The sequence below is a fragment of the Mizuhopecten yessoensis genome, unplaced genomic scaffold, assembly GCF_002113885.1.
Source record: "Mizuhopecten yessoensis strain PY_sf001 unplaced genomic scaffold, ASM211388v2 scaffold11167, whole genome shotgun sequence".
Taxonomy (NCBI): Eukaryota; Metazoa; Mollusca; class Bivalvia; order Pectinida; family Pectinidae; genus Mizuhopecten; species Mizuhopecten yessoensis.
Window position 1 is genome coordinate 859541 of NW_018408913.1, and position 25062 is coordinate 884602.

Sequence of the window (25062 nt, forward strand, 5' to 3'; positions counted from 1 at the left end):
CAGCATGTTACTGGCAAAATATCATCATCCAAGGCCTTTTGGTTATTGAGAAGAAGTTTTTAAAAGATGTTAACATATTTGACCCATGTGACCTAGAAAATAGATGAAGGTCATTCATTTGAACAAACTTGGTAGCCCTTCATCCCAGCATGTTGCTTGCAAAATATTTTTACCCTTTGCCTCTATTCTATTCTTTGTATTCAGAAAAAGGAGTTGTTTAAAGATTTTAAATACATTTAACCCCTGTGATCTTGAAAAAGGGTCAAGGTCATTCATTTGAACAAACTTGGTAGCCCTTCATCCATGCATACTACAGGCCCAATATCAGTATTCTGGGCTTTTCGGTTACTGAGAAGAAGTTGTTTGAAGATTTTAACACATTTGAACCCCAACTAATTTAGTATCCCTTCATCCCAGCATGCTTACATGTCCAATATCAGTACCCTGGGCCTTTTGGTTATTGAGAAGAAGTTGATTGAAGATTTTAAGACATCTGACCCCAGTGACCTTGAAAGTTGGTCAAGGTCATTCATTTCAACAAACTTGGTAGCCCTTTATCCCAGCATGCTACAGGGCCAATATCAGTACCCTGGGCCTTTTGTTTATTGAGAAGAAGTTGTTCGAAGATTTTAAGACATTTGACCCAAGTGACCTTGAAAGTGGGTCAAGGTCATTCATTTGAACAAACATGGTAGCCCTTCACCCCAGTATGTTACTGGCCAAATATCATCATTCCAGGCCTTTTGGTTATTGAAAAAAAACTTTGAAGCCCTTCATCNTGCAGACGACGGATGCCGCACCATGGCATAAGCTTACTTGCCCTTTGGGCAGGTGAGCAAAAAAAGATATTGCCAATTTTAGGAGGGTTCATAAAAGAAAGAAAAAAGACTTCTTTAAACAATTTGCGACAAAAAAAGTACCCACCAAGCTTNCCACACCATGGCATAAGCTTACTTGCCCTTTGGGCAGGTGAGCAAAAAAAGATATTGCCAATTTTAGGAGGGTTCATAAAAGAAAGAAAAAAGACTTCTTTAAACAATTTGCGACAAAAAAAGTACCCACCAAGCTTTATCCCCACTCAGCTTTTGACCTGAGAATAAGCTATATTATATGTCACACTGTAAGTTTACTTGTGTTATATGAATGTATGATGTTGCAAATGTTATTAGATTTAATTAGAAGTGTTTACTCATATGATTACAATGTTGATTCATGTTGCATTGTGCAGTTAATACATTACATTTATCTGACTGTATAATAGTGTTCTGGTTGTGTATAAAATACCAATTTATACTGGAGGAGAAAAACGACATACAACAAAGTATTGGTGGTATCTGTTTTACTGTTTAAAAGTTTGTTTTTCAAACAAGCTCAGTGTAAAAAAATAACAAGAAACTCAAATAGTAAAATCTCTAACATATCACAGTCATAATTAAACACCTAGCACACATCTTCAAGAATAACAATTACATCAGTGAATTTGATAGTAATCTGGTAATTTACAAAACCAATGGTAAGTAATATACTGGAGTAAAATATGGGTAAACACAATAGATTGAAATACAGGTAAACCCACTAAAGTGTAGATACAGGTAAACCCACTAAAGTGTAGATACAGGTAAACCCACTAAAGTGTAGATACAGGTAAACCCACTAAAGTGTAGATACAGGTAAACCCACTAAAGTGAAGATACAGGCGAACACACTAGAGTGTAGATACAGGTAAACCCACTAAAGTGTAGATACATGTTAACACACTAAAGTGTAGATACAGGTAAACCCACTAAAGTGTAGATACAGTAAACCCACTAAAGTGTAGATACAGGTAACCCCACTAAAGTGTAGATACAGGTAAACCCACTAAAGTGAAGATGTAAACACACTAGAGTGAAGATACATACAGGTAAACACACTATAGTGAAGATACAGGTAAACCCACTAAAGTGTAGATACATGTAAACACACTAAAGTGTAGATACAGGTAAACCCACTAAAGTGTAGATACAGGTAAACCCACTAAAGTGTAGATACAGGTAAACCCACTAAAGTGAAGATACAGGTAAACCCACTAGAGTGTAGATACAGGTAAACCCACTAAAGTGAAGATACAGGTAAACCCACTAGAGTGTAGATACAGGTAAACCCACTAAAGTGAAGATACAGGTAAACCCACTAGAGTGTAGATACAGGTAAACCCACTAAAGTGAAGATACAGGTAAACCCACTAGAGTGTAGATACAGGTAAACCCACTAAAGTGAAGATACAGGTAAACCCACTAGAGTGTAGATACAGGTAAACCCACTAAAGTGAAGATACAGGTAAACCCACTAGAGTGTAGATACATGTAAATCCACTAGAGTGTAGATACAGGTAAACCCACTAAAGTGAAGATACATGTAAACACACTAGAGTGAAGATACATGTAAACCCCCTAGAGTGTAGATACAGGTAAACCAACTAAAGTGAAGATACAGGTAAACCCACTAAAGTGTAGATACAGGTAAACTCACTAAAGTGTAGATACAGGTAAACCCACTAAAGTGTAAATACAGGTAAACACACCAGAGTGAAGATACAGGTAAACCCACTAAAGTGTTGATACATGTAAACACACTAGAGTGAAGATACATGTAAACCCACTAGAGTGTAGATACAGGTAAACCAACTAAAGTGAAGATACAGGTAAACCCACTAGAGTGTAGATACAGGTAAACCCACTAAGGTGTAGATACATGTAAACCCACTAAAGAGGGATACAGGTTTACAAACTTGAGTAGATAACGTTCAACATGAAAAATACTGGTTAACACATAGTCACCAGTGTGTTTTGAGAATCCAGCAACAGGGCTGATAAGAGTGTAGATACAGGTAAACCCACGAAAGTGTAGATACAGGTAAACCCACTAGAGTGTAGATACAGGTAACCCCACTAAAGTGTAGATACAGGTAAACCCACTAGAGTGTAGATACATGTAAACCCACTAAAGTGTAGATACAAGTAAACCCACTAAAGTGAAGATACAGGTAACCCCACTAGAGTGTAGATACAGGTAAACCCACTAGAGTGTAGATACAGGTAAACCCACTAGAGTGTAGATACATGTAAACCCACTAGAGTGTAGATGCAGGTAAACCAACTAAAGTGAAGATACAGGTAAACCCACGAAAGTGAAGATACAGGTAAACCCACGAAAGTGTAGATACAGGTAAACCCACTAGAGTGTAGATACATGTAAACCCACTAGAGTGTAGATACATGTAAACCCACTAAAGTGTAGATACAGGGAAACCCACTAAAGAGGAGATACAGGTAAACACACTAAAGTGTAGAGACATGTAAACCCACTAAAGAGGGATACAGGTTTACAAACTTGAGTAGATAAAGTTCAACATGAAAAATACTTGTTAACACATAGTCACCAGTGTGTTTTGAGAATCCAGCAACAGGGCTGATAAGAGTGTAGATACAGGTAAACCCACTAGAGTGTAGATACATGTAAACCCACTAAAGTGTAGATACAGGTAAACCCACTAAAGTGTAGATACATGTAAACCCACTAAAGAGGGATACAGGTTTACAAACTTGAGTAGATAAAGTTCAACATGAAAAATACTGGTTAACACATAGTCACCAGTGTGTTTTGAGAATCCAGCAACAGGGCTGATAGACTAGCACAAAAAATATGAGTGTTTATTCTTTGCTTTTTGGGGGGCTAAAAGACCTTACTGCAGCCAGGGTCACACTGCACCACGAAAAAGGAGACAAGTGAGAAAAGAGAAGAAGAGATGTATTTTTAAAGTGTTGCGATGGGGGCAGCAGATCAAGTTTGTTTCTTCAATGTTCCCTTATCTGCGGATACAGACGAAAACCTGATTCTCTAGAGGCCCAACATCTATTATCTTGTTTACAAATCCCATTGACGAAGTTTAAACCTTAAATTTGATCCCATATGACTAATTTATCTATAAGATCTGCATACACATATACGACACCATAAGCATATGTCAACCCTAATTTATACTGTATATTATCTATAAATATCACTGATACATTGTATCTCATACATTATATCACTAATATATTACATCTCATACATTATATCACTAATATATTACATCTCATATCACTAATACATTATATCTGATACATTATATCACTGATACATTATATCACTGATACATTATGTCACCGATACATTTCATCTCTGATACATTACATGCATCTCTGATACATTATATTACTGGTACTGATAAATTATATCACTGATATATTATTTCACCATCACATTATATCATGGAAACATTATATCATTTAAACTTTTTTTAATTTGTACAAATCATCTAAACATCACCAATATATTTGGTCTGGAACAGTACTTTTCTACATAGTTATTTACCTTGTTATGAATTGAACCAAATCAATATATTTAGTTTGAAATAGCTTACTTAATCTCTTAAAAGACTAGTTTTACACTTTGGCATACTATACATAGTGCACAAATAAACCATAATTGTATATTTAGTGGGACTAATTACTGAACATTTTTTACTTTTCAACATGACTCATTTGAGTTGCAATCAAAAATACTTTTTTTGTATGTGCAACATCATTACCATGAAGTGACATTTGACATAAATATTATGCTGCTAACAGTTTACATATGGCTGGCAATGTCGATCCTGTTAAGCTGAGTTATTGTAAGTTACATGTAGAAATATATATCATACATTAGCTAACATTTTGAAGCTAAATCTTTAAAAGTAAAAAAAAAAGTTTTTATAATTTGGTGATTAAGGTGAGGGAGGCATAGGCCACATTCAGTAAGTCAGTTTAACTGATATCATAACGTTGTGTCTGACACGGAATGTGTAACATATACAGGTACATAATCTAATTATGTAAAATTGAAGTATAACCAATCTATGGCACCCTTCAATACATGGAATGTATGATTATGGTAGTACAAACAACATTGTACATAATCTAAGACTTGTCACCCCTGTTTTGAGAGTAAGATGATGCATGATGATGGATGATAATTATTTTCTACCTTTGTAATTAGAAATTTACATTAATTACAATGTTTGATAATTAAAATTTTCCTAGAATATAAATGGCAGACAAGAAATATATACATATTAAAGTTCTCAAACATGTGCAGATTAAAACCATCCCACAGTTATCACATAGGTGTACATAAACATGATCATTCTATAGATCATCACTTCTTATGTATAAATAAATCATCTACACTGTCTGTTTCTTACCGTTTCATATTATACAGATCTAGACAACACACAAACCGTATAAATACATCCACACCATCTACCTTGTAGATATGGTCTGAGAGTATCTAGTCAGGACTAAATCTGTATTATCATCTACAGATAAAAACTACTCTATGTACAGGGTACCCTTCACTTCTGGAATGTTATAAAAAGGTTATTCCGATTATTTAAAATTTGGCAAGAGAGTTCACTCTGACGTCCATTTCTATGGGAGCTAAAATGTAAAGCCCTTTGACTAAAGAAATGTTATTTATATTCCAAATAGTAAAATATACAGGCAAACTTTTGTCATCTTCAAAGGGCAAGAATAAAAGCCTCAACACCAGGTGAGTAATATATAACTTGAATACCTGATTACTGTAAATCTTATATATTTCATCAGATTATATTCCTGGATTAAATAGAAGAGTAAATTGTAACATTTTATTTGTCACTTTGGGAAATTCTATTCTCAGAAATAAATTATCTGAAGTCAGTTATAAAAACAAACATGGTGTACTTTGGTATTTACCAAACTTCAAAAACAGTGATCCAAGCTTTCCCATTAAAGGGCCGACTTTGTAAAAGCTTTAGGTGAACTTTCCATCAGTTCACAGGAAGGACATAAACTGTGGTGATATACACTTTGTAGGTCTGTCCGACACTGACTCCCACATTGTCACAGTTCCATCAGTTCTATACACTTTGTAGGTCTGCCCGACACTGACTCCCACATTGTCACAGTTCCATTAGTTCTATACACTTTGTAGGTCTGCCCGACACTGACTCCCACATTGTCACAGTTCCATTAGTTCTATACACTTTGTAAGTGTGCCCGACACCGACTCCCACATCTTTACAGTTCCATCAGTTCTATACACTTTGTAGGTCTGCCCGACACTGACTCCCACATCTTCACAGTTCCCTTAGTTCACAGGAAGGACATAAACTGTGGTGATGTACACTTTGTAGGTCTGCCTGACACCGACTCCCACATTGTCACAGTTCCATCCGAGGAACAAACACAGAGTCGCTGGGAATCACACGAGTATGCCAGGCTGAAATTATAAATTTAATTTGATTAGCGCATTATAATTATGATCACATGATTAGATTGATATCATTGTAACAACTAGGTCAAGAGAACTAAGCCGAACACATATACCCAATACATAATTTAACACATACATGAAGAATGTTCACTTGTGTCAGAACGTCCCACTCGATTGACTTATGAAGTAAAATGCATACTTTAAATTTACAAAAAATTGCACACTAAATGTGACTGTTTTCACACAAGCAATGGTGTTATTAGGTAGAATATTATTTGATACAGTGTCAAATGAATACTATATTAACCTTTATAGTTACCCCATTACTAATAACTATTCTTGATTACTATTTAGTAATTCCAATTTAGTCCATGAATAAGCTATTACATCATTGTAGTACATGTACATGTAGTTTAAACAAAACCAATTATTTCATTCAAACTTAATTCTGTTTGCAGTTGGCTTTGATCAGTAATAGCATTGTTTTCACCCGAGTTTTGGGGTAACCCGTCTTGTGGAAATAGGTAAAGTTGTGATCTATTTTAAGAATATGTCATGAGATGTATTTTTTGAGTTTCGGGTAAATTTGCTTATTATGACAAGGACATCAGTAGCAAAAAAAGGACAAGTATATGTGGCACTCCCATTACTTTACAACAGTAACATACTTGTGAGAGACTATACCACTTAATATATAATGTAATTACAATAAAGACAATAGTTACAGGTGAGGAACCTTACCTGATAACAGGTTTGGCCAGGAGGGAATCATGTTGTAGATCCCTCAGAGGTGCAAGGTTCCAGCTGCTCCACAACCTGTCAAAAGAAACCATATCTTGTCAACTTCATCAGAACTGTTTCATAGTAAGGAAAATTAAGTACACTGTTTTGTTCGAAAGGAAACATTTCTTACTTTTCCCCATAACTTAAAAGTAACGTTGAATCACTCAAATAATCTTTGATAACACCTGGACTATAATGTATACATACATACATGTATACAATATCTAACAGTTAACACTCTCAATAAACTTGAAGATAAAGCTGTGAAGTCAGGGAAGAGGACAATATAGGTCACCATGACTTACATTTTATATATTCCTGTAGCACTACTCAAGAAGTCTCTACACCATATCTAGTTTGAAGACAGTTGGATATTTAGTGTGCAAGACATGGAGCTTAACCAATAATTTCAAGTTTTACCTAAGTCTGTTAACTGAAAAATAGGCCAAAGTGACTTATATATGGTATATTGCTGAAGTACTTCTCAAAATGCATCTACATATTAATTTAACTGACTGTTGGACTTCTAGTACATTGTGCAAGAGTAACGGAGTGAAACATTAAGTCTAACCAAGATGTTGTATGGACCGACTGACTGACAGAGAAGGCAAACTTTGAATGCCACCTCATCCATGTTGTTGGGACATAAAATAGATTCCTAATAACAACATTGGAAACCATTTTACATTTACTTGCATTTCTGCTAAGAATTCATAGGGAAGAAGTCTTACCTGACCATTCCTGAGCTAAGACCACCTGCGATCACATTGATGGATCGTCCTTCTGGAGCAGCTGAGAACGTGAGACAGTGGATGGTGTCTTCACACATACAGGACGCCACGAGGGCAGCATTGATTGTGTGGAGCTGGAGACAGCTTCCTGGCCCTGAAACATACATCTGTGGTTGTAACCATGACTATTGGAGATTAACAAAAGCTAAAAGGCCATTGTGAGGCCCAACATGGTGACTGTATATCCTTTCATTGCCTTGTATGGTGGGGGGAGGAAGGGCTCTCATTGACTTCTACATATGTCTTTACTCAGATGACTATATGGGTTGACTATAAGGGGACCATACTGTGTAATTCTGCATCTGTTTGTGTCACTTTACCAGGCAGATAAACTAATGACTATCCATGCCTATGGCTGTATACAAATACTAATCATGAGTGGGTAATAAAACTTCTGTTAGTGGCAAAACAAATTTTATTTCAAATAGACTGATTTATGAAAACTGCCACATGCTTACTGACAGAAGGAAGCTAACATATATACTATTATAGATATTAAAGTTAGTCTGAAATGTAACCTGACAGGAATTCAATATCAGAAGAAGATGAATGACCTACCGTGACTGCTGACCGTGGCAATGTCTCCTAGCATTGGACTGATGGCCACTGCCTTAACTCCAGACTTGTGACTAGATATTGACCTCACATAGCACAACCTGCCCCAACAAAACATATTCAGTTTACAATACTCTTTTTATGTGTTCATGTTTAAATACACATTTATGTACAATATACCTGTACCTTTTAAAAATATTCAAAACATGTTAAAATCTGTAATCATATTATGTCTTTTATTTCCTGTTGAGGTTAACTCACCTGTTGAGGTCCCAGATGACACAAGTGTTGTCGTGACTACTACTGACCAATACACTGAAAGGTTTACTGACCACCAAGCAGGAAATACTGTCAGTGTGGCCGTGTAACATCCTCTTGCTTCCTCTCACCTGGATGTGACTTTCCTACGTGTATAACAATCGTAATTACACATTGTCAAATCAGATTTGGAAATTATTGAGTTGTTTGTCTGATTTTACATTTATCGACTTTAGTTTGAGATCTATTGGTCGAGTTGAATGTTGCTCAAATCAGGTCCAGAAATCATTAGATTAACAAATTTAAGTCCAGAACTGTTTTATCATGTTATTTTTTTAATCAAATATGTTTAATCAACTCACACCTCATTTCACATTGGAATCATGTTAAATCGACACTTGTCACATGATGTCTCTCCTCAAATCGGAGTTGTTAATATCCAAAAGTAAATTTATATAGGGTTTGTAAGTATGTAACTTATTTATACTAGATCATTCTCTCATTATCTGTGAGGCCATGATGATGTAATGATCAGTTGCAGGTATTTCTAAGTGATTTGGTGCGTGGAATTATAAGTCTGAGACTCAGACAGGGCACAAGCATAACCTTTTTAACTTGTGTTTCTTTGTAACTTTGCATACCGATATATATTGTACATATTTAATAAAAGCTTCCCTCTTTAATGACTAACATATTCATTATTGGGCATAAAAGTTCAATCAGATATATGTCTGTAATTTGATCTTTAGAGTTAAGACCACTGACCTTGGCCTGGTTGTGGATGGTCTGGTATACTGTGATCACACCTCCAGTACCTCCAATAAACAGCAGACGACAGTCTGGCACTGACGCTAAACATGTTATCTGAAAAGATATTACAAATAGAAAACTTATTATTTACAATATTACCTATAAAAGCAATAGTAACTGTAAAAAATAATTGTAAGAAATGTAAAAATTGGATAATGGTGACATAAAACTTCAATCTTTTGACTTTACATAATTTGTTCAATGCATCCATCCTTCTATATAACAAACCTATGCATATATTATTAAGTTTGGTCACTGCATGCCAATTCACAATTATTACCTAGAAGCACAGAAACACATTTTAGCTGTTGATGTTGACTCTGACCTATAAGGTGTTGTCTTCAAGAAAGTTCCATCTACACCATAAGTCACATGCCAGCTGGATGGATGACATTGGTGAAAATGTATACCTACCTATCCTATTGGAAAGGGAAGACATGATTTGATGAAAGTCATTTTACCTGCTCAAAGGGGCTGTGCTGTAGAAAATTTGTTTTTGGTCGATTTTTGTCGTTTTTGATTCTGAGGATTCCTCCTGGCTGCTGCCAGTCAATGATGGCTGCCCATGTCACATCTGTTGAAAAGTTCACTGTGGAAACTAGAACCAAAACAAAGACAGCTACACATCACAAAGGATGGAATCAAAGCTACAAACTAACATAGGTACATGCTACAAAATATTTGCATTTATTTTTGTAATCACTAATGAATGTATTTTATTTGAATGATGTCTTTGTTTTAAGAACAAATGCTGCATTCCTGCTGGAAGTTGTCAATCAATGCCAAGCAAACTGTGAAGTCTTTCTGTCTTCTTTTTTCGTTTATGAATCAGAATGTCTAAAACAACTTTCCCTGATCTACATGTTTAACACAGCTGTACTACTCCTGATCTGCTTGCCAGACAAGATAGGCGTCATCTAAAAACATCATCAGCATCCTCTTATTCATACATTATTGAATGTCATTCCATGAAAGCAGTAACATGTTTTTCTGGCCAATTATTAATATCTATCTACCTTTCTGTTTGCTATTCATGGTAACACAATAGCTGTCCTCCCCAACACCAATGATTTCACCAGTTGACAATGCAAACAGGGAGGCCAATGCCTTTTCATATTTCTCCTGCCAGACAACAGTGGGGGGCTGTAGCTGGGGTGATCCTGCATACACTCCCCACTTCAGGCTGCTCACAGTGGGAACAACGCTCGGCTGAAGACCAAAGACAATAACCCTCGTGTTACAGTTTGACATTCACTGATAAACATGAAGCTGAACTACCATCAGTTGTTCAAGTATCCTACACTTAACTACTGTCACAATATGTATAGCAAAATTGTGGCATTATAAAGAGGTTAGAGGCCTTGAGATATGTTGGTGGTAAATGAAATGGCGAACAAAATGAGGGGCATTATATTAAGGTCTAACTGTATTGGTACATTATGAAAATAGATTGATTGAACCTAGACAAATGTCCCTATAAATAGTCTTCTCTACTGATGTTGAAATGTAGTTTAAAAGACAGAACACATATTTAATGAGCCAGGAATACAAGTCATACCACATAGGGTGCTGATCGGTAGTCCAGGCCATGACTCGGCCCTGTCTGTCCAATTAGCTGTTTGAGAATTCCAGGCTGAGCTTGCCCCTGTTGAGGGTGGGGCAGCTTGAACAACTGTTTAGGCATCTGTCCATATGTCTTCACCATGGTCCTTAGGGCCTGTCTCTTCAGGTGTTCCTTCACACTGTCTATGTCCATCCCAAAATATGTCTACAAAATGAGAGGGCCGATTACAACAAAATGCCAGAGTGAGACATACATAATGTCTTCTTAACAATGATGTTTGATTAAGATGAGTATATAAGGGTGGTAGACGTCACGGTGCTGTTACATTGGAATTAAGGTCTAAGTGAGGACATGGTACTGTTATACTGGGTTTGAGGTCAGGACAAGTTTGTGGGGAGGTCACACTGGGTTTAAAGTCAAACTGATATGATTTTTTGGAGTCACACATACCGCGGGATGAAACACGTTGACAGCCTGTACTGCGGCCTGTCCCGTCTGTTGGTAGCCAAACACCAGATTTATCCAGTGGTGAAGGTTCTGTCTGACGTAGTCAGACTCGAGGGCCTGCCGATGGACCAAGATCATCAGGCGGGGGTCTCCATTACACCAGGGGGGTAGAGTTACATCGGACACATTCTGGCCATTCTGTCGCTTACCAAACTCAAAACCTACACCCGAACAGTAAATTACATACATATATGTATATGTTTGTTGTACATTACACTCCAACAATACAACAAAAATTTAAAGGAATTACTTAATATTCAAAAAATCATTTCTGTATCTGTCTTTCATCACAGATATTCACTTACCCTCATAGTTAACTAGAAATTCAGGAAGGAAGAAGAATTCTGGGATGAGCTCCTTGACATCAGTTGTTGATTCAAAACTAGCAAGTCTCCATGTTGTTTCAAGGCTGTGGAAGGAGCGATCGGGCAGGTCAAAGTTGTCATCTGGGGATGAACAATATGAAGACAGTATGAAGAAGTACGGTAAGGGATATAACTGGTAATCAGAGTATGGAGAAATACAGAAGGAGGAATACAGTACAGAGATGCATAGCATGTCTGAGATGAATGTTTGAGGATGCGGTTTATTTAAGAACAGTATATCAGGCTCAGAGAAAAAAAGATAGGTGTGAAAAATATTCATATAGTGTTCTTTATTGAGGTTTTGTAAAATTGCAATTTCATATATGACAAATTAAGAAACTAGTGACCTCAAATCTCAGAATCATTACATGAGATGAAAGCATAACAAGTCCTTGAGTACAGTCTGGCTTTTCTTTAAATAATTGGATAATGGATTTGATAATTTCAGGCATGTCTTATAGAATGGGGAGGGCAGATCTAATTCACGTCTCATACCTTAGTTGCTGACATAAGTTTTAAATTCTATACCTTATTTGATGACATAAGTTTTAAATGCGATTACCTTGGTAACTGAGGAACATTTTAGTGTAGGGAGGGACACGGATGAGGAAGTGGAGCACAGTCCCACTGTTGGAATAATGACTGCCATAATGGAATGGTGCCATCTGTAGACCAGAGATGTCGGTATGGCCCTCATGTATGTAGTCCTGCACCAGGATCTAAATCATTAATAAAATTGGGTAGTATCAATAAAGATATGATTAGTTATATAAGTTTGATAATAGAAACACCAGCTTATATTAAATGTATCAATTTCATATTCCTACAGTGATTTAATTACAGAATGTACTTATATTTCTCTAAAAAAACACATTTTAAGCACTTCAAACTCATTATGAGCAGGAATCATGCATTGCTTCAGAAATATTCTAGATATAAGATGTGTTGCTATCACTATCATGTTGTTATTTTTTAGATATAATATGTGTTTCTATTTCTATAATAAAACCAATATACCTCATACTTATTCTTGTACATTTCCTCCCTACTTTTCTCCTGCACAGAGATGGGTTTTTCCAGATTTCTAAAAACAAACATGAAAACATCATTAGGATGTATATGCCACGCTTATATTCTGATCATTCTTACAAAATATTTTCATTTTATAATATAAGAAACTAGAGTGACAAAACAGAATTTAGACTGTATTTATTACTGATGTAGTTGTTCATGTACAATACTTAAAAATGCAATTTTTTATAAAGGAAAAAAACAAATTTAAGATTTCAAAGAAATAAATTAATAACTTCTATCAAAAGTATTAGTATTACAAGTTGACCAGAAAAATGGATGGAAAATGAGCAACAAGTTGTCCAGAAAAGATTTTGTGTCTATGATTAGAACTGATGAACGGATGGACAAACTGATTCCATTATAGCATTACACCTAGCTGGCCTATACATAACATGTTCTAGTGCTGCATTCAGATCATGAGCTTCTAATATATACAATGTCTAATGGGCAAACTATAGAGCTGTTCCAGATACAGGAGCTGTGTTGCAACTGCCTTACACTACCTGTACACATTGCTGTCCCTGAGATTCAGTGTGGAGCTGACCATGTCCTTCAGTATAAAGGGGAACACTGGGTATTGCATGAGGTCGTTAAAGGAACGCCCGGAGATCTTGTTGAGGTAGGTGAGGTAGTCAAAGTTGGTTATCTCCCCTAACAGCCAGAGGCGCTGTATGTGGTTAAGGTCCTCCGACTCCATCAGGTTGGGAAGTTCGAGATTGGACAGAACCTTGTGCAGCTCATCTCTCTCCTGTAACAGAGGGGGAGTTGTGTAACTAGGGTCAAGCAGGACTGGGACCAAGTCGTGTAACTTCGAGTCAAATTAGGTCTGGGTCACAATTGTGTTACTTAGGGTCAAAGTTGCCTGGACCTGTCAAGAACTCACACATGACTGAGGCCATGCCACTGGGTCAAACAGGACAGGGGACCTGTCATGTCACTTGGGTCACACAAACACAGGACACCATGAAACAGAGAGAGTTCAGCTTTGTGATATGAACAACTTATCAATTCAATCTAATTAAAATTATATCTTCACATCGCTCCCGTTTACTGATATGTCGCGTTGAAGATCTAACAACATCCCATAGAGGGTCACGTCAGAGGTCAACATGAATGCATTATCGTATTTATAACAAGCCAATCAAAACACGACACAACTCTTTCTTTCAACCAATCAGAAAGCAGGACCCGTAGCATTTAATGCAGACACCTCGTAGCCCAAAATCCACTTTTTTGTCTTGTCCAGTGATAGTTTGAATATTGCGAAGCCTGTCATTGGTTAATTTTAGTTTCAGGTTGTTAAACTTGTTAACGACAACATCACCAGAAGAGGAAGTCTCTCTTATTTCAAAGCAAAATCCACAAATTGTACAAACGTTGTCTTGTAGATAGACACGGCGTGGTGTCATGGGCGCCGCCATTTTCGATACTCATTTGACACCTCTCGGTCTTTTAGTATAGCAAGTGTGTTCCGAAATCATTACATCATCACTTACAGAAAACCGTAAGCTCTCATCTGATTGGTTAATGCAAAGGTCGCCTGAACATGACCCTCTACGGGATGTTGTTAGATCTTCAACGTGACATATCAGTGAACGGTAGTGATTGAAAATATAATTTTAATTAGATTGTTATCAATTCTGGTTACTGGTTGAAGTTTACTAAATCTACATTTAGTGTTTTTTCATTGTTCTCTTCAAAATATCTTTGAAAAATTGTGACCACAAATTGGCACTGATGGTCAAACTACATGAAATGAAAATGATTGTTGATAGTAACCAATGAGAGCATTACATTAGAATACTGATAATATCACTCAATTTCCATCTAAGACATACACTGCATGTATACAACAGTCTGATCATAATTATAACACTGTCCCAATATGATGAAGAAATCTCACCTTTGTCTTATAGCAGGCGAGGATACAGGTCTTGCCACTTGTCAGGAATATCTCTATACCGATGTCACGGAGTTGGTACCAACACCTACGTATCTCCTTGACGTCCTCGTAGGGCCAAGTCATTGACAACTGGTCCTTGTTGCCAAGCAACACCTGGTCATTACAAAAAAGTTGATAAGAAATAATTGCTGAGTACTCCTTTGTCCAAGCATTTGTTTTCTAGCCCTTTATTTCCTATAATCTACAAACCTAAAAATATCCAATTTTGTTGGTGTTGGATTCTACTGGACTCTGTCAATACTACATGTACGTCATAATATAAATGCGGAAATTTTAGATGAAAGACATGGATTCTGGTTCATTAACAAAGCTTCTACTTCACATCGTATCCAATCCTCCTGACTCATTCAGATGTTGTATCTTGTACTAAATGTCTATCGTACCTGTGTGTAGTTAACATCAGTGATGGCTTCGTCCGACACAAAAAAGATGCTGTTCTCTCCTGGAATGTGAATGTGTGATTAAATTATATAAGAATGTAGCTTTTCATATTAGACTGATTCTGGCATGTTGCTTACACTATATTTAATTCCCTTATGCAATATTACAGGACAAAATTCATAGGTTTTTTTACCTGTAATTTTTATTTTTTTCTCAAGATTTTAGGTATATCTTTACATTGGATGCACAAATAAAATCTGAGGAAATTGAACCAGCTCCTCAAATGGAAAGTATTTACAATGTATATGTAACTATGTAAATTATAATAAGGATGATTACGAGATTGAAGACTAAATTGTATTTAGTGTGCTATTTTAATATTGTTGTATGCCCTGGCAGGTAACACTTTATTCTGGTGTATACCAGCTGGGAATGGGTGACTTACCAATCAACAGCTCGCCCTTACTCTCGTTGTTAGGGGACACGGCCTTACACTTACAGGTGTGTCTGTAAGGTACAATGAGTTAGGTCAAGATCAGATGATTAAATATTTTAGAAATAATGACTGAAATGGTAAATATCAAACTAAATTAACCAACAACAAATAACCAATAGAAAGCAATTGGTTTCCTACCTATTACATTGTTTTGTAGTAAGAATATTTTTTGCTGTATTCTGTCTTTGCGTATTGCAGAGTTATCTTCTCTTGTGAGCAGGGATTGATTGTTACGTCACTGGTTTGTGTGAAAAACTTGCGTCGTTTTTTCAACAATTGATGACGTTACTCTCACAAACAAATGACGTAACAATCAATACCTGCTCACAAGAGCAGATAACTCTGCAATACGAAAAGACAGAATATCTGTATTAAGAAGAGCTTTAAGTTGCTGGTCTGTATGTAGTACACTTTTTGCTGTCTCTCTATACTTACTGAATCTTCTCATTGCGGTAGAGCTGGTAGATGAGAGCAGCTGAGTCAGATATCTGATGGTCATCCTCAAACAGATATATCAGGGGTGGATCCACAGATTCAGATTCTGTTAAGTATTAGAAGATTACAGAATGATAGCTAAGCCACAGTAATCAAGCCTTTTCAATCTTTAAATATCTAATCAGAAACTAAGATATGTTATTGATAAGGTGAAACTATTAAGTTGATTACACACAGAATAAAATATTGTTATTGGAGCCTTAACATTATATATATATACATGTGTATGTAATTATCTACAATAGATTGGAAAGCGTCTATGATATATGATGTAAATACCTAGCTTCCAGGCTGCTTCTTTGCTGAGGAACTTTGGTTTAATATTAAGGTGGCAGCGTTTCAGTCTTTTCCTGATACGACTCGGTCCCTCTGTGGGGTCAAGTTGCCATGATTGTGGATAAGAGTCGGCACAATACCAAACAGCTCTGTGGAGAGGACAATAAAGTCAATAGGTGGCCTTAGTGACAGGCACAGGGTAGACAACACAGAAGTTGACATTCTATAGTCACAGGACACACACATAGTAAGCCTACAGTCAGGAAGTAGATAATCTACCTGTTTCACATTAAAAAAGTGAATACTGTATACCAGGGAATTTTAGCTGGACTTAAATTGTTGCCCTTTTCGCACTCCGTAATGAAGGTGAATTTATCATTGCAGTGAATATAAGTAAACAGTATAATAAACAGACATTAAATATGAAGGGCGAAATTAACACTAGGCGAAAACTGATTTCGTTGGTGAAGGGCGAAAGTTGGACTGGGCGAAAATTTCAAAACATACAGTAATCTGGAACCTGTTTTACAGTCAGAAGGTAAATAATCTACTTGTTTTACAGTCAGAAGGTGAATAATCTACCTGTTTTACAGTCAGAAGGTGAATAATCTACCTGTTTTACAATCAAAAGGTGAATAATCTACCTGTTTTACAGTGAGAAGGTGAATAATCTACCTGTTTTACAGTCAGAAGGTGAATAATCTGCCTGCTTCATTGTAAAATTTTAGATTTGATGACATGTAGAAACATTATCTTTTTGAGAACAAAAAATTACGAAGGAATGTTAGCACCATTGATTAATAAAGTAACTGTCTTCTAGAGAATAATTTACAGTCTATGTGCTGAAGATATCATTCCCTATATGCAAAAGTCATTAACAAAACAAAATTTCACCCTTATTAAATTAAGTTAATGTAAGCCTGAGGAATAGCTTGACCTGAATTGCCAACCCTACCTCTCATGTGTGAGGTTCTGTACAATATTCTGCCAGGACTTTTTGACCTGAATGTGCTCCGTCATACTCCGCTTGATATGCTCCACAAACTTGTTGCGTTCTGTGGTCTGTAGTCGGGTCACTGTTTGAGTGATATCCATGGCAAGGGTAGATAACTGAGAGTAGAGCTTGTCATTCCGTTTTAGCACCCTATCAAAATTAAACAGAATCACTTTAATGATCAATTAATATTTCTAATTATCTATGTTGTAATTGTTGTGTACATAGTTAACTGAACACAACAAATATATCATCATTTGTATTATATATAAAAGCCCTGTTCAGTTACCATTTCTGTTCAACAGGTTGATTTTACACTTTTTCAAGAAATACTTATTTAGGTGACATTAATTAAATAAATTATATGATTGAGTGAAAGAGGCAATTTTATGACACTTCAAGGAAATATTTAAACTGCAGTGAAAATAGCTATAAAGTACATTTTATATATAATTAAACAGTTCAAAATTAATAATCATTTTCTGTTCCCAGACTTATCAACCTACCTTTCCATAGTTTGAATATGTCTCTTGGTGATTTGTTTTCTTCCCTTTTCAAATTTAATACTAATCATCTTCTTCTCCTGTTCAAATATAATTGGTAGATGATGGTTTAAACCAATTTCTGTTTTTTTATTTTCTAAATGACAGGATAATTAAATGTATATGAAGGGTTACCTGTATAATGAGTAGTTCAATATATAAAACTGTGAAAGACTGGTGTCCTTTCAAATAGAGGGTTATATACTCACTACATAAATCATCACACACACTGCATATACCATTTTCAGCTTGGGACATTATTTTACATTGCTTGTTCAGCAAGAAAGAAAGATAAAGAAGAAAAAAAATATCCCTCAAAACAAACTAAATCTCTGCCTAGAAGACAGTAACAGAGAGAGAACCCTTACCTCTTTGAAGTACACCTCTGTGTTCTTGTGTTTCCTTGGCATTGGGGATACAATCGCTATACCCACATTTTTGATGATGTTGAGAATCTTGAAAGCATCTTCCCTCTGTTGTGTGTTGAGACAGTCATCCCAGGTGGTCAGTAAGTCAAACATGTAGTAGGCCATCTCAGAGCCCTGCAAATGTAATTATCTTAGTTTAGGGCAAATTAAATCAGTCGATTATCACAATGTTGTCTTGCTCTCTTTATGATTTCCTGCTTTTGAATACCAGGTATCACTGCATGTTCCATTATCTTACCCCCCCCCCCCCTCCAACAAAACAAATTCAATAAAAAAAAGAAAATCTCCTGAGCTTCCTTTGCCAGACATTTTCGAATTCATGAATCAGAAATTGGAAAATTTGTTTGTAACTGAATATTTCTGAGTAAAGCAAGTTACAATTAATATAATATCTTGTTCTGTGAATATTTTCTCTGAAGGACCCGGTAAACTCTAATAACAACATCATTTCCAGGGGACATACCAGATCATTGGCAGTGTTGAGTATGACTTTAAGGATCTCGCAGCCCCTTATCTCCCCTCGGAGGTAGGACAGAATGTAGGCCCTGTTGTCCACTTCCTGTCGTGGGGACAGAAGAAAGGTCATGAGCCGTCCAATCTGTACCCGCGTCACATCCCTGGCCGCCCACATCACACTGTTACGTGGCTTCCTAGGCACCATTCTGTCCTGTAACCATGGTAACAGAGTCAAATGTGAAGTAATCAGTCACTTGCTGATATATCCCTACTGAGTTCCCGTAAGTAAATCTCTATATATAAACTTTTCAAGTATGCACAAGAATTTTTAAAGGTTTGAATAAAGTTTTTAAAGCCTGTTACATGTATCTCATTTGTTAAAATGTGCCTGTTTGTGTTTGTCAAAGAAATGACAGGAATTGATTTTGTCCTTTTATGACTATTTAAAACATTGATTAAAAAAACACAAAATCACTGCTAAAACTTCAAATATGTATAACAACAAATGTAATGTGAGCTTATTAAGTATTTGAAGAGATCTTACTTGACTAAGTGTCATTTCGTATGCCTTGTACAGGAAGTCGAACAGCCTACGTATGTGTGACGTTTCTAAGCTGTCCACTTCTGACCGCTCAAACAGTAGATTTAGGGTACGAGTATAACCTTCCCTCTTCACCGTCTCTTTGTCTGGTATAACATTTCATACACTTGTCAAAAATAGCCCATTCCGAGAACAAATACATACACATCCATCAAAGTAAGGCATTCTCGGGGTATATACACAACTATACCAGTTAAAATTAGGACATAAATAAAAGCCAGAGTATAAACAAAGCAATTTTAATTAGGTCTTCAACATCAATATATATAAATTGATATATAATATATAGTGGTTAGATTCTGAGATATTTCTACTAAATATTCTATTTTATATAATTTCTTACAGATTTAAGTTTGCTAGTGGTACACTTTGCTAACTGTGTTTTTTTTCTTCCAAATTCACGGACACAAAGTAAAATGTTGACTGTATTCTGTTAGCCGGGTATATTTGGGTATACTTACCAGCGAATACAAACAGATCCACAGCCATCACCATGAAGCGTTTGAACCTGTCTATGAGGTCTGAGTGTGAAATTGGGATAACACTAAGTCGTTTTTTACGTCCAAATGTCTCCAGCACTGAAGTGATGAGACCAGGCTTGCCCTGTTTTGACTGGTTTTGGTCCACTGAGACAGTTCTACCGAATCCTGGTAATACCTTCATACTCCCGTATGACATGTGACTTTCGGTGTCGCTGGATTGGGCATCATCATATGGAAGATCTAACGATAAATGGAAGTTTGAGCTGGCCTTTTTGGAAACTTGATGTGTGCCATATGTTGGGAGGTAAGGCTGGGAGGGGTACCCAAGAAGGGCGTGTCCATGGGAAGGAAACTGTGGTGTGGAGAATGAGTGCCGGGATCGACTACCTCCTAAAATCAAACAGGTCAGTGTCAATATAACAGTAAAAACGGTTTTCATATAGCTGTCTAAAAGCATCAATTCTTTTTCAATATACGCTTTAAAATCTGGTATAAGAACAAAGAGTGATCAAAACCTAGTCGATAGGTAAAAGAACAGTACAATGTATCTTTTAGCTTAATAAAGTCTACCAATTTCCTTGTAAGAGGAAACTGTGGTGCAGGACTATTATAAACTAAGACATATTGTACAGACTAGTGAAGCAGGCAATGTTCTACTGTAAACCACTGCAGCAGGCAATGTTCTACTATAAACCACTCCAGCAGACAATGTTCTACTGTAAACTACTGCAGCAGGCAATGTTCTACTGTACACCACTGCAGCAGGCAATGTTCTACTGTGAACCACTACAGCAGGCAATGTTCTACTGTGAACCACTACAGCAGGCAATGTTCTACTGTGAACCACTACAGCAGGCAATGTTCTACTGTGAACCACTACAGCAGGCAATGTTCTACTGTAAACCACTGCAGCAGGCAATGTTCTACTGTAAACCACTGCAGCCAGCAATGTTCTACTGTAAACCACTGCAGCAGGCAATGTTCTACTGTAAACCACTACAGCAGGCAATGTTCTACTGTAAACCACTACAGCAGGAAATGTTCTACTGTAAACCTACAGCAGACAAAGTTCTACTGTAAACCACTACAGCAGGCAATGTTCTACTGTAAACCACAGCAGCAGTCAATGTTCTACCGTAAACCACTACAGCAGACAATGTTCTACTGTAAACTACTGCAGCAGGAAATGTTCTACTGTAAACCACTGCAGCAGGCAATGTTCTACTGTAAACCACTACAGCAGACAATGTTCTACTGTAAACCAATTAATTTTCATAAGTACAATAAATTGTTGATTGTTCTTAAAACAATTTTCTTGTGAAGGTGAGAATTATAAGCCAACATATGTCCTGTTCAAATATTTGAACTCGTTTTGTGAAACACTAGTATCAGGTACATGTATTAGAATCTCCTCACAAAGTTAAGTAAAACTACATGTACCATGCCAGTAAATATGTTTATCTTTCAAAATACCAGTGAGTTACAATATTATGGGATCCTACAAGAGGCCTATAATTTTGTACTGTACTCAAAGATGTATAAATAGGTTTTAAATGTATACTGAAGATTTTCTAGTTCCATTTAAGGATCTACGTACCACTACCAAAAATGTTTCTTAGTATTGAAAACTGTTTTTCTGCGATGATTATACTTTTTATAAACCGTTTCTGAAAAGAAAACCATACCTTTCAGGATTTTTATGAGAGAAAATAAAGATGAAAAGAACAAAATAAAATCAACACCAATATTTTTAGTGTAAAAAATTCGCCATTCTAATTTGATTTCTACATACATTATGTTGCTCACGGTGATGATAAATTCGCTACATTATGGAGGGCGAAAAGGCAAACATTCAACTGCAGCCAAAATGTCCCGGTATACAGTGTATCCCAATGGAAGTTGATCTAACTTACCATAAAGACTGGTGTTGAAGCCGACCTGCATGATTGATCTAACTTACCATAAAGACTGGTGTTGAAGCCAACCTGTGAGGAGGTTTGTCGTGACAACCATAGAGGTTTGTTTTCCTGACTTGCACACTCTATATAGTGTAAGATACTGGACATAATATGTAGCTGGATGGCTCGCACACTCTGGGCCTGCTTACAAGACTTATTTCCTGTAAAACAACAAACATTCGCAAAGAATTTAAAGCAATTAGTTATAAGCTTGTTTCACACACTTAACCTCATATAAAAATATTGTTTGACCCTTTAGATAATAATCTTAGCATTTATTGTAAAACCGTTATCTATGGAATAAAGATGGTTCTATACTTTATTAACAAACAAATTTGTGGGTTTCAATTTTACATTATATTTTCCAGGTTGCAAATATAGTGCAAAATGTATCATCAGCTAAATATTCAGTAAGCTGAAAAAAGGGTTTTTCAGAGACAAAACTGAATCATTTTGAGGTACAAGAATTATCAGCAAAGCCATTTACCTGTCCTCTGTATATCTCTATCCTCCAGGTATCTCAGCAGCTCCATGACCTCCTCAACTCTCTGCAGGTGTAATGATCCACTAGCACTGGTAAAGGGTCAAGGGTCAAAAGTCAAAGTTTAAAGTTCACCTATATAACATTTACAAATACTAACTAAAACCCAAAGAACAGTCTCAAAATCATGTGCTTTCACTCTTAGCAGTAGTGACATAAATTATGACCAATGGCTTTAAAGGACAGTAGGAGCTGTATGGTCATTGGTCGGTATACCTGGAATAATGTATATACTGCTATGGTAGGTCATACAGTACTAACCTGAACTCTCGGACCACTATAGAGGACAGTAGGAGCTGTATGGTGTCCACACACGTCTGGTGCTCTCCAAGTCCCTCCTGGTCACTATCCCTACAGGTAGAAATTATACACAGTAGGTCAAAATTGTAACTAATTGACGCATTGATGATATTTGAAAATTCTGTTTTTAATTCACACAAAATGTCCTCTGCAATTTTACAGGAAAATACAAATTTTTATAGTGCTAAAATGCAGTCAAGCTAAATATTTCATGGTATTCATAAAAGAAGTAACATTCATCTCAGTTATCTAGATCGATCTAAAAACATACAGTGTATCATCAATAAAAATGTACAATGAAGACAAAATAACCTGTTAACATAAGTCTTAAAATCTAGTACACACATGCTGCAGATGAAATAGTTAATCTTTAAAAAAAACGGCCATTTTTGACAGACAAGTGTACCTGTAAGATCTGTTTATTCGAGCAAGCATGTTGGTAAGGGTTTCCACTAGACCAACCTCCAACATCATGGATCCAAATATGGAGTCTTTGGTAAACAGCTGCAAAGGTCAAAATCTTAAATCAATTTTCTCCCAACCTAGATATAAATCTACCTTCAAACTTATGATGATTAACCAACTAATTTATGCAGTTCGGCAATTACCTCAATTAGACAACAATTTAAAGTCATTCATAACCAAGTTGTCATCTTTTCTATCTTAAAGAAAACCTCAATTGGCAAGTGATTCACCTGTGTAATGAGGCTAGTGATTCATCTGTGTAAGGTAGCCATGGACTCACACGTATAAGGTGGTAAGTGACTCACTTGTGTAAAATCAAGCTACTTGCTTGTGTGAGGTGGCCATGGACTTACCTGTGTGAGATGATCTATAAGGTGATCAATGGCTCAGCTGCACAACATGCACCATATATACACATGTAAGTTACAGAACCCATGTCTCACTTGTGTATGATGTCTGTGAATCATCTGTATAAGATGACCAATGGCTGTGTAATATGACGTGAGACTCACCTGTGTAAGGTGACATGTGACTTACCTCTGTAATATGACCAGAGACTCACCTGTGTAAGGTGACATGTGACTCATCTGTGTAATATGACCATTGACTCACCTGTGTAAGGTGACATGTGACTTACCTGTGTTATATGACCAGAGACTCACCTGTGTAAAGTGGCATGTGACTTACCTGTGTTATATGACCAGTGACTCACCTGTGTAAGGTGACATGTGACTTACCTGTGTTATATGACCAGAGACTCACCTGTGTAAGTTGATGTGTAATGTAAACAGAGACTCACCTGTAGGGTGAGAAGAAGACTGCTGCTACAAAGCTCTGAGTCATACACGGTCATGTCGAGTAGAGATATAAAAAGACCGATGGCTGCTTGCTGTAATGGTGACAGGTCCTCCAGACAATCCTCCAGATCCAACCTGTAAAACCAATGGTAACAGATATCAAACACCTACAGAGCATTTATTTACTACACATGACTGTTTTAAAATTTGACATAATTTTCAATCATTCTACACCTTTTGTTGACCTCTGATGACCTTACCTGCTGTTGAAGGTGAAGGGTCGGCCTATGATGAGTGAGACGACTTCCTCCACCTGTTCTTGATGGGTAGGGTACTGGTAGAGCTGAGCACTGATCAGTAGGAACCCCATCTTCTGGAGAAAACTGTCGACCAGATCAGAATTGGTCTGTGTGGCTCGCTTCATGTAAACCATCAGTAACTGTGATATAAAACCGCAAAAGTAAGGACTTATGATTATGACATGTAATGCAACACAGATTTTCCCATTTGAAAAATTTCATATGTGAAGAAATTCTCGTCATATTAGATTGAATATTTAAATTATTTCCTTCTTTGACTATACAGCAGTACAACCGAGACACCTACTTTGAGTATAGCTGTCCTGATTTGAGGAGAACTGTTGTGGGCTAGGACAATGAGGATGTCAGGCTTGAGAACTTTGTTGAAAACTTTCTGTGTGGTACTGTCAGGCATGGTAACCAGGACACTAGACAGGGTCTGGAGTAGCCCTGTACAAACACAAAACAGGATATGTGACTAAAAGTAAAAAAGTATCTCTACACAAATAGATTAAGTACAAGTAATGTAGCCGTAATATGCAGAAATATTAATTCATTTC

The 25062-nt window shown here is 36.6% G+C and overlaps 1 protein-coding gene across 1 annotated transcript in view; it reads right to left on the reverse strand.

Annotated features, from left to right (window-relative positions):
- Positions 1 to 3498: 3498 nt before the first annotated feature.
- LOC110467237 (lysosomal-trafficking regulator-like) overlaps positions 3499 to 25062 on the reverse strand; it is a 62381-nt gene continuing 40817 nt past the window's right edge. The window contains exons 23-54 of the mRNA XM_021524264.1: positions 24810 to 24952; positions 24464 to 24642; positions 24206 to 24338; positions 23348 to 23445; positions 22903 to 22992; positions 22588 to 22673; positions 22103 to 22261; positions 20122 to 20532; positions 19604 to 19746; positions 19067 to 19270; positions 18544 to 18717; positions 18140 to 18216; positions 17595 to 17783; positions 16643 to 16788; positions 16304 to 16409; positions 15818 to 15879; positions 15375 to 15433; positions 14932 to 15084; positions 13532 to 13776; positions 12972 to 13038; positions 12517 to 12673; positions 11895 to 12035; positions 11533 to 11750; positions 11077 to 11286; positions 10535 to 10727; positions 9980 to 10116; positions 9474 to 9572; positions 8712 to 8854; positions 8454 to 8551; positions 7836 to 7989; positions 7063 to 7137; positions 3499 to 6327 (exon numbers count right to left, since the gene is read on the reverse strand). Of these exons, the coding sequence (XP_021379939.1) occupies positions 6201 to 6327; positions 7063 to 7137; positions 7836 to 7989; positions 8454 to 8551; positions 8712 to 8854; positions 9474 to 9572; positions 9980 to 10116; positions 10535 to 10727; positions 11077 to 11286; positions 11533 to 11750; positions 11895 to 12035; positions 12517 to 12673; positions 12972 to 13038; positions 13532 to 13776; positions 14932 to 15084; positions 15375 to 15433; positions 15818 to 15879; positions 16304 to 16409; positions 16643 to 16788; positions 17595 to 17783; positions 18140 to 18216; positions 18544 to 18717; positions 19067 to 19270; positions 19604 to 19746; positions 20122 to 20532; positions 22103 to 22261; positions 22588 to 22673; positions 22903 to 22992; positions 23348 to 23445; positions 24206 to 24338; positions 24464 to 24642; positions 24810 to 24952 (4676 nt within the window). The 3' untranslated portion in view covers positions 3499 to 6200. The remainder of the gene's footprint in view (positions 6328 to 7062; positions 7138 to 7835; positions 7990 to 8453; positions 8552 to 8711; positions 8855 to 9473; positions 9573 to 9979; positions 10117 to 10534; positions 10728 to 11076; positions 11287 to 11532; positions 11751 to 11894; positions 12036 to 12516; positions 12674 to 12971; positions 13039 to 13531; positions 13777 to 14931; positions 15085 to 15374; positions 15434 to 15817; positions 15880 to 16303; positions 16410 to 16642; positions 16789 to 17594; positions 17784 to 18139; positions 18217 to 18543; positions 18718 to 19066; positions 19271 to 19603; positions 19747 to 20121; positions 20533 to 22102; positions 22262 to 22587; positions 22674 to 22902; positions 22993 to 23347; positions 23446 to 24205; positions 24339 to 24463; positions 24643 to 24809; positions 24953 to 25062) is intronic.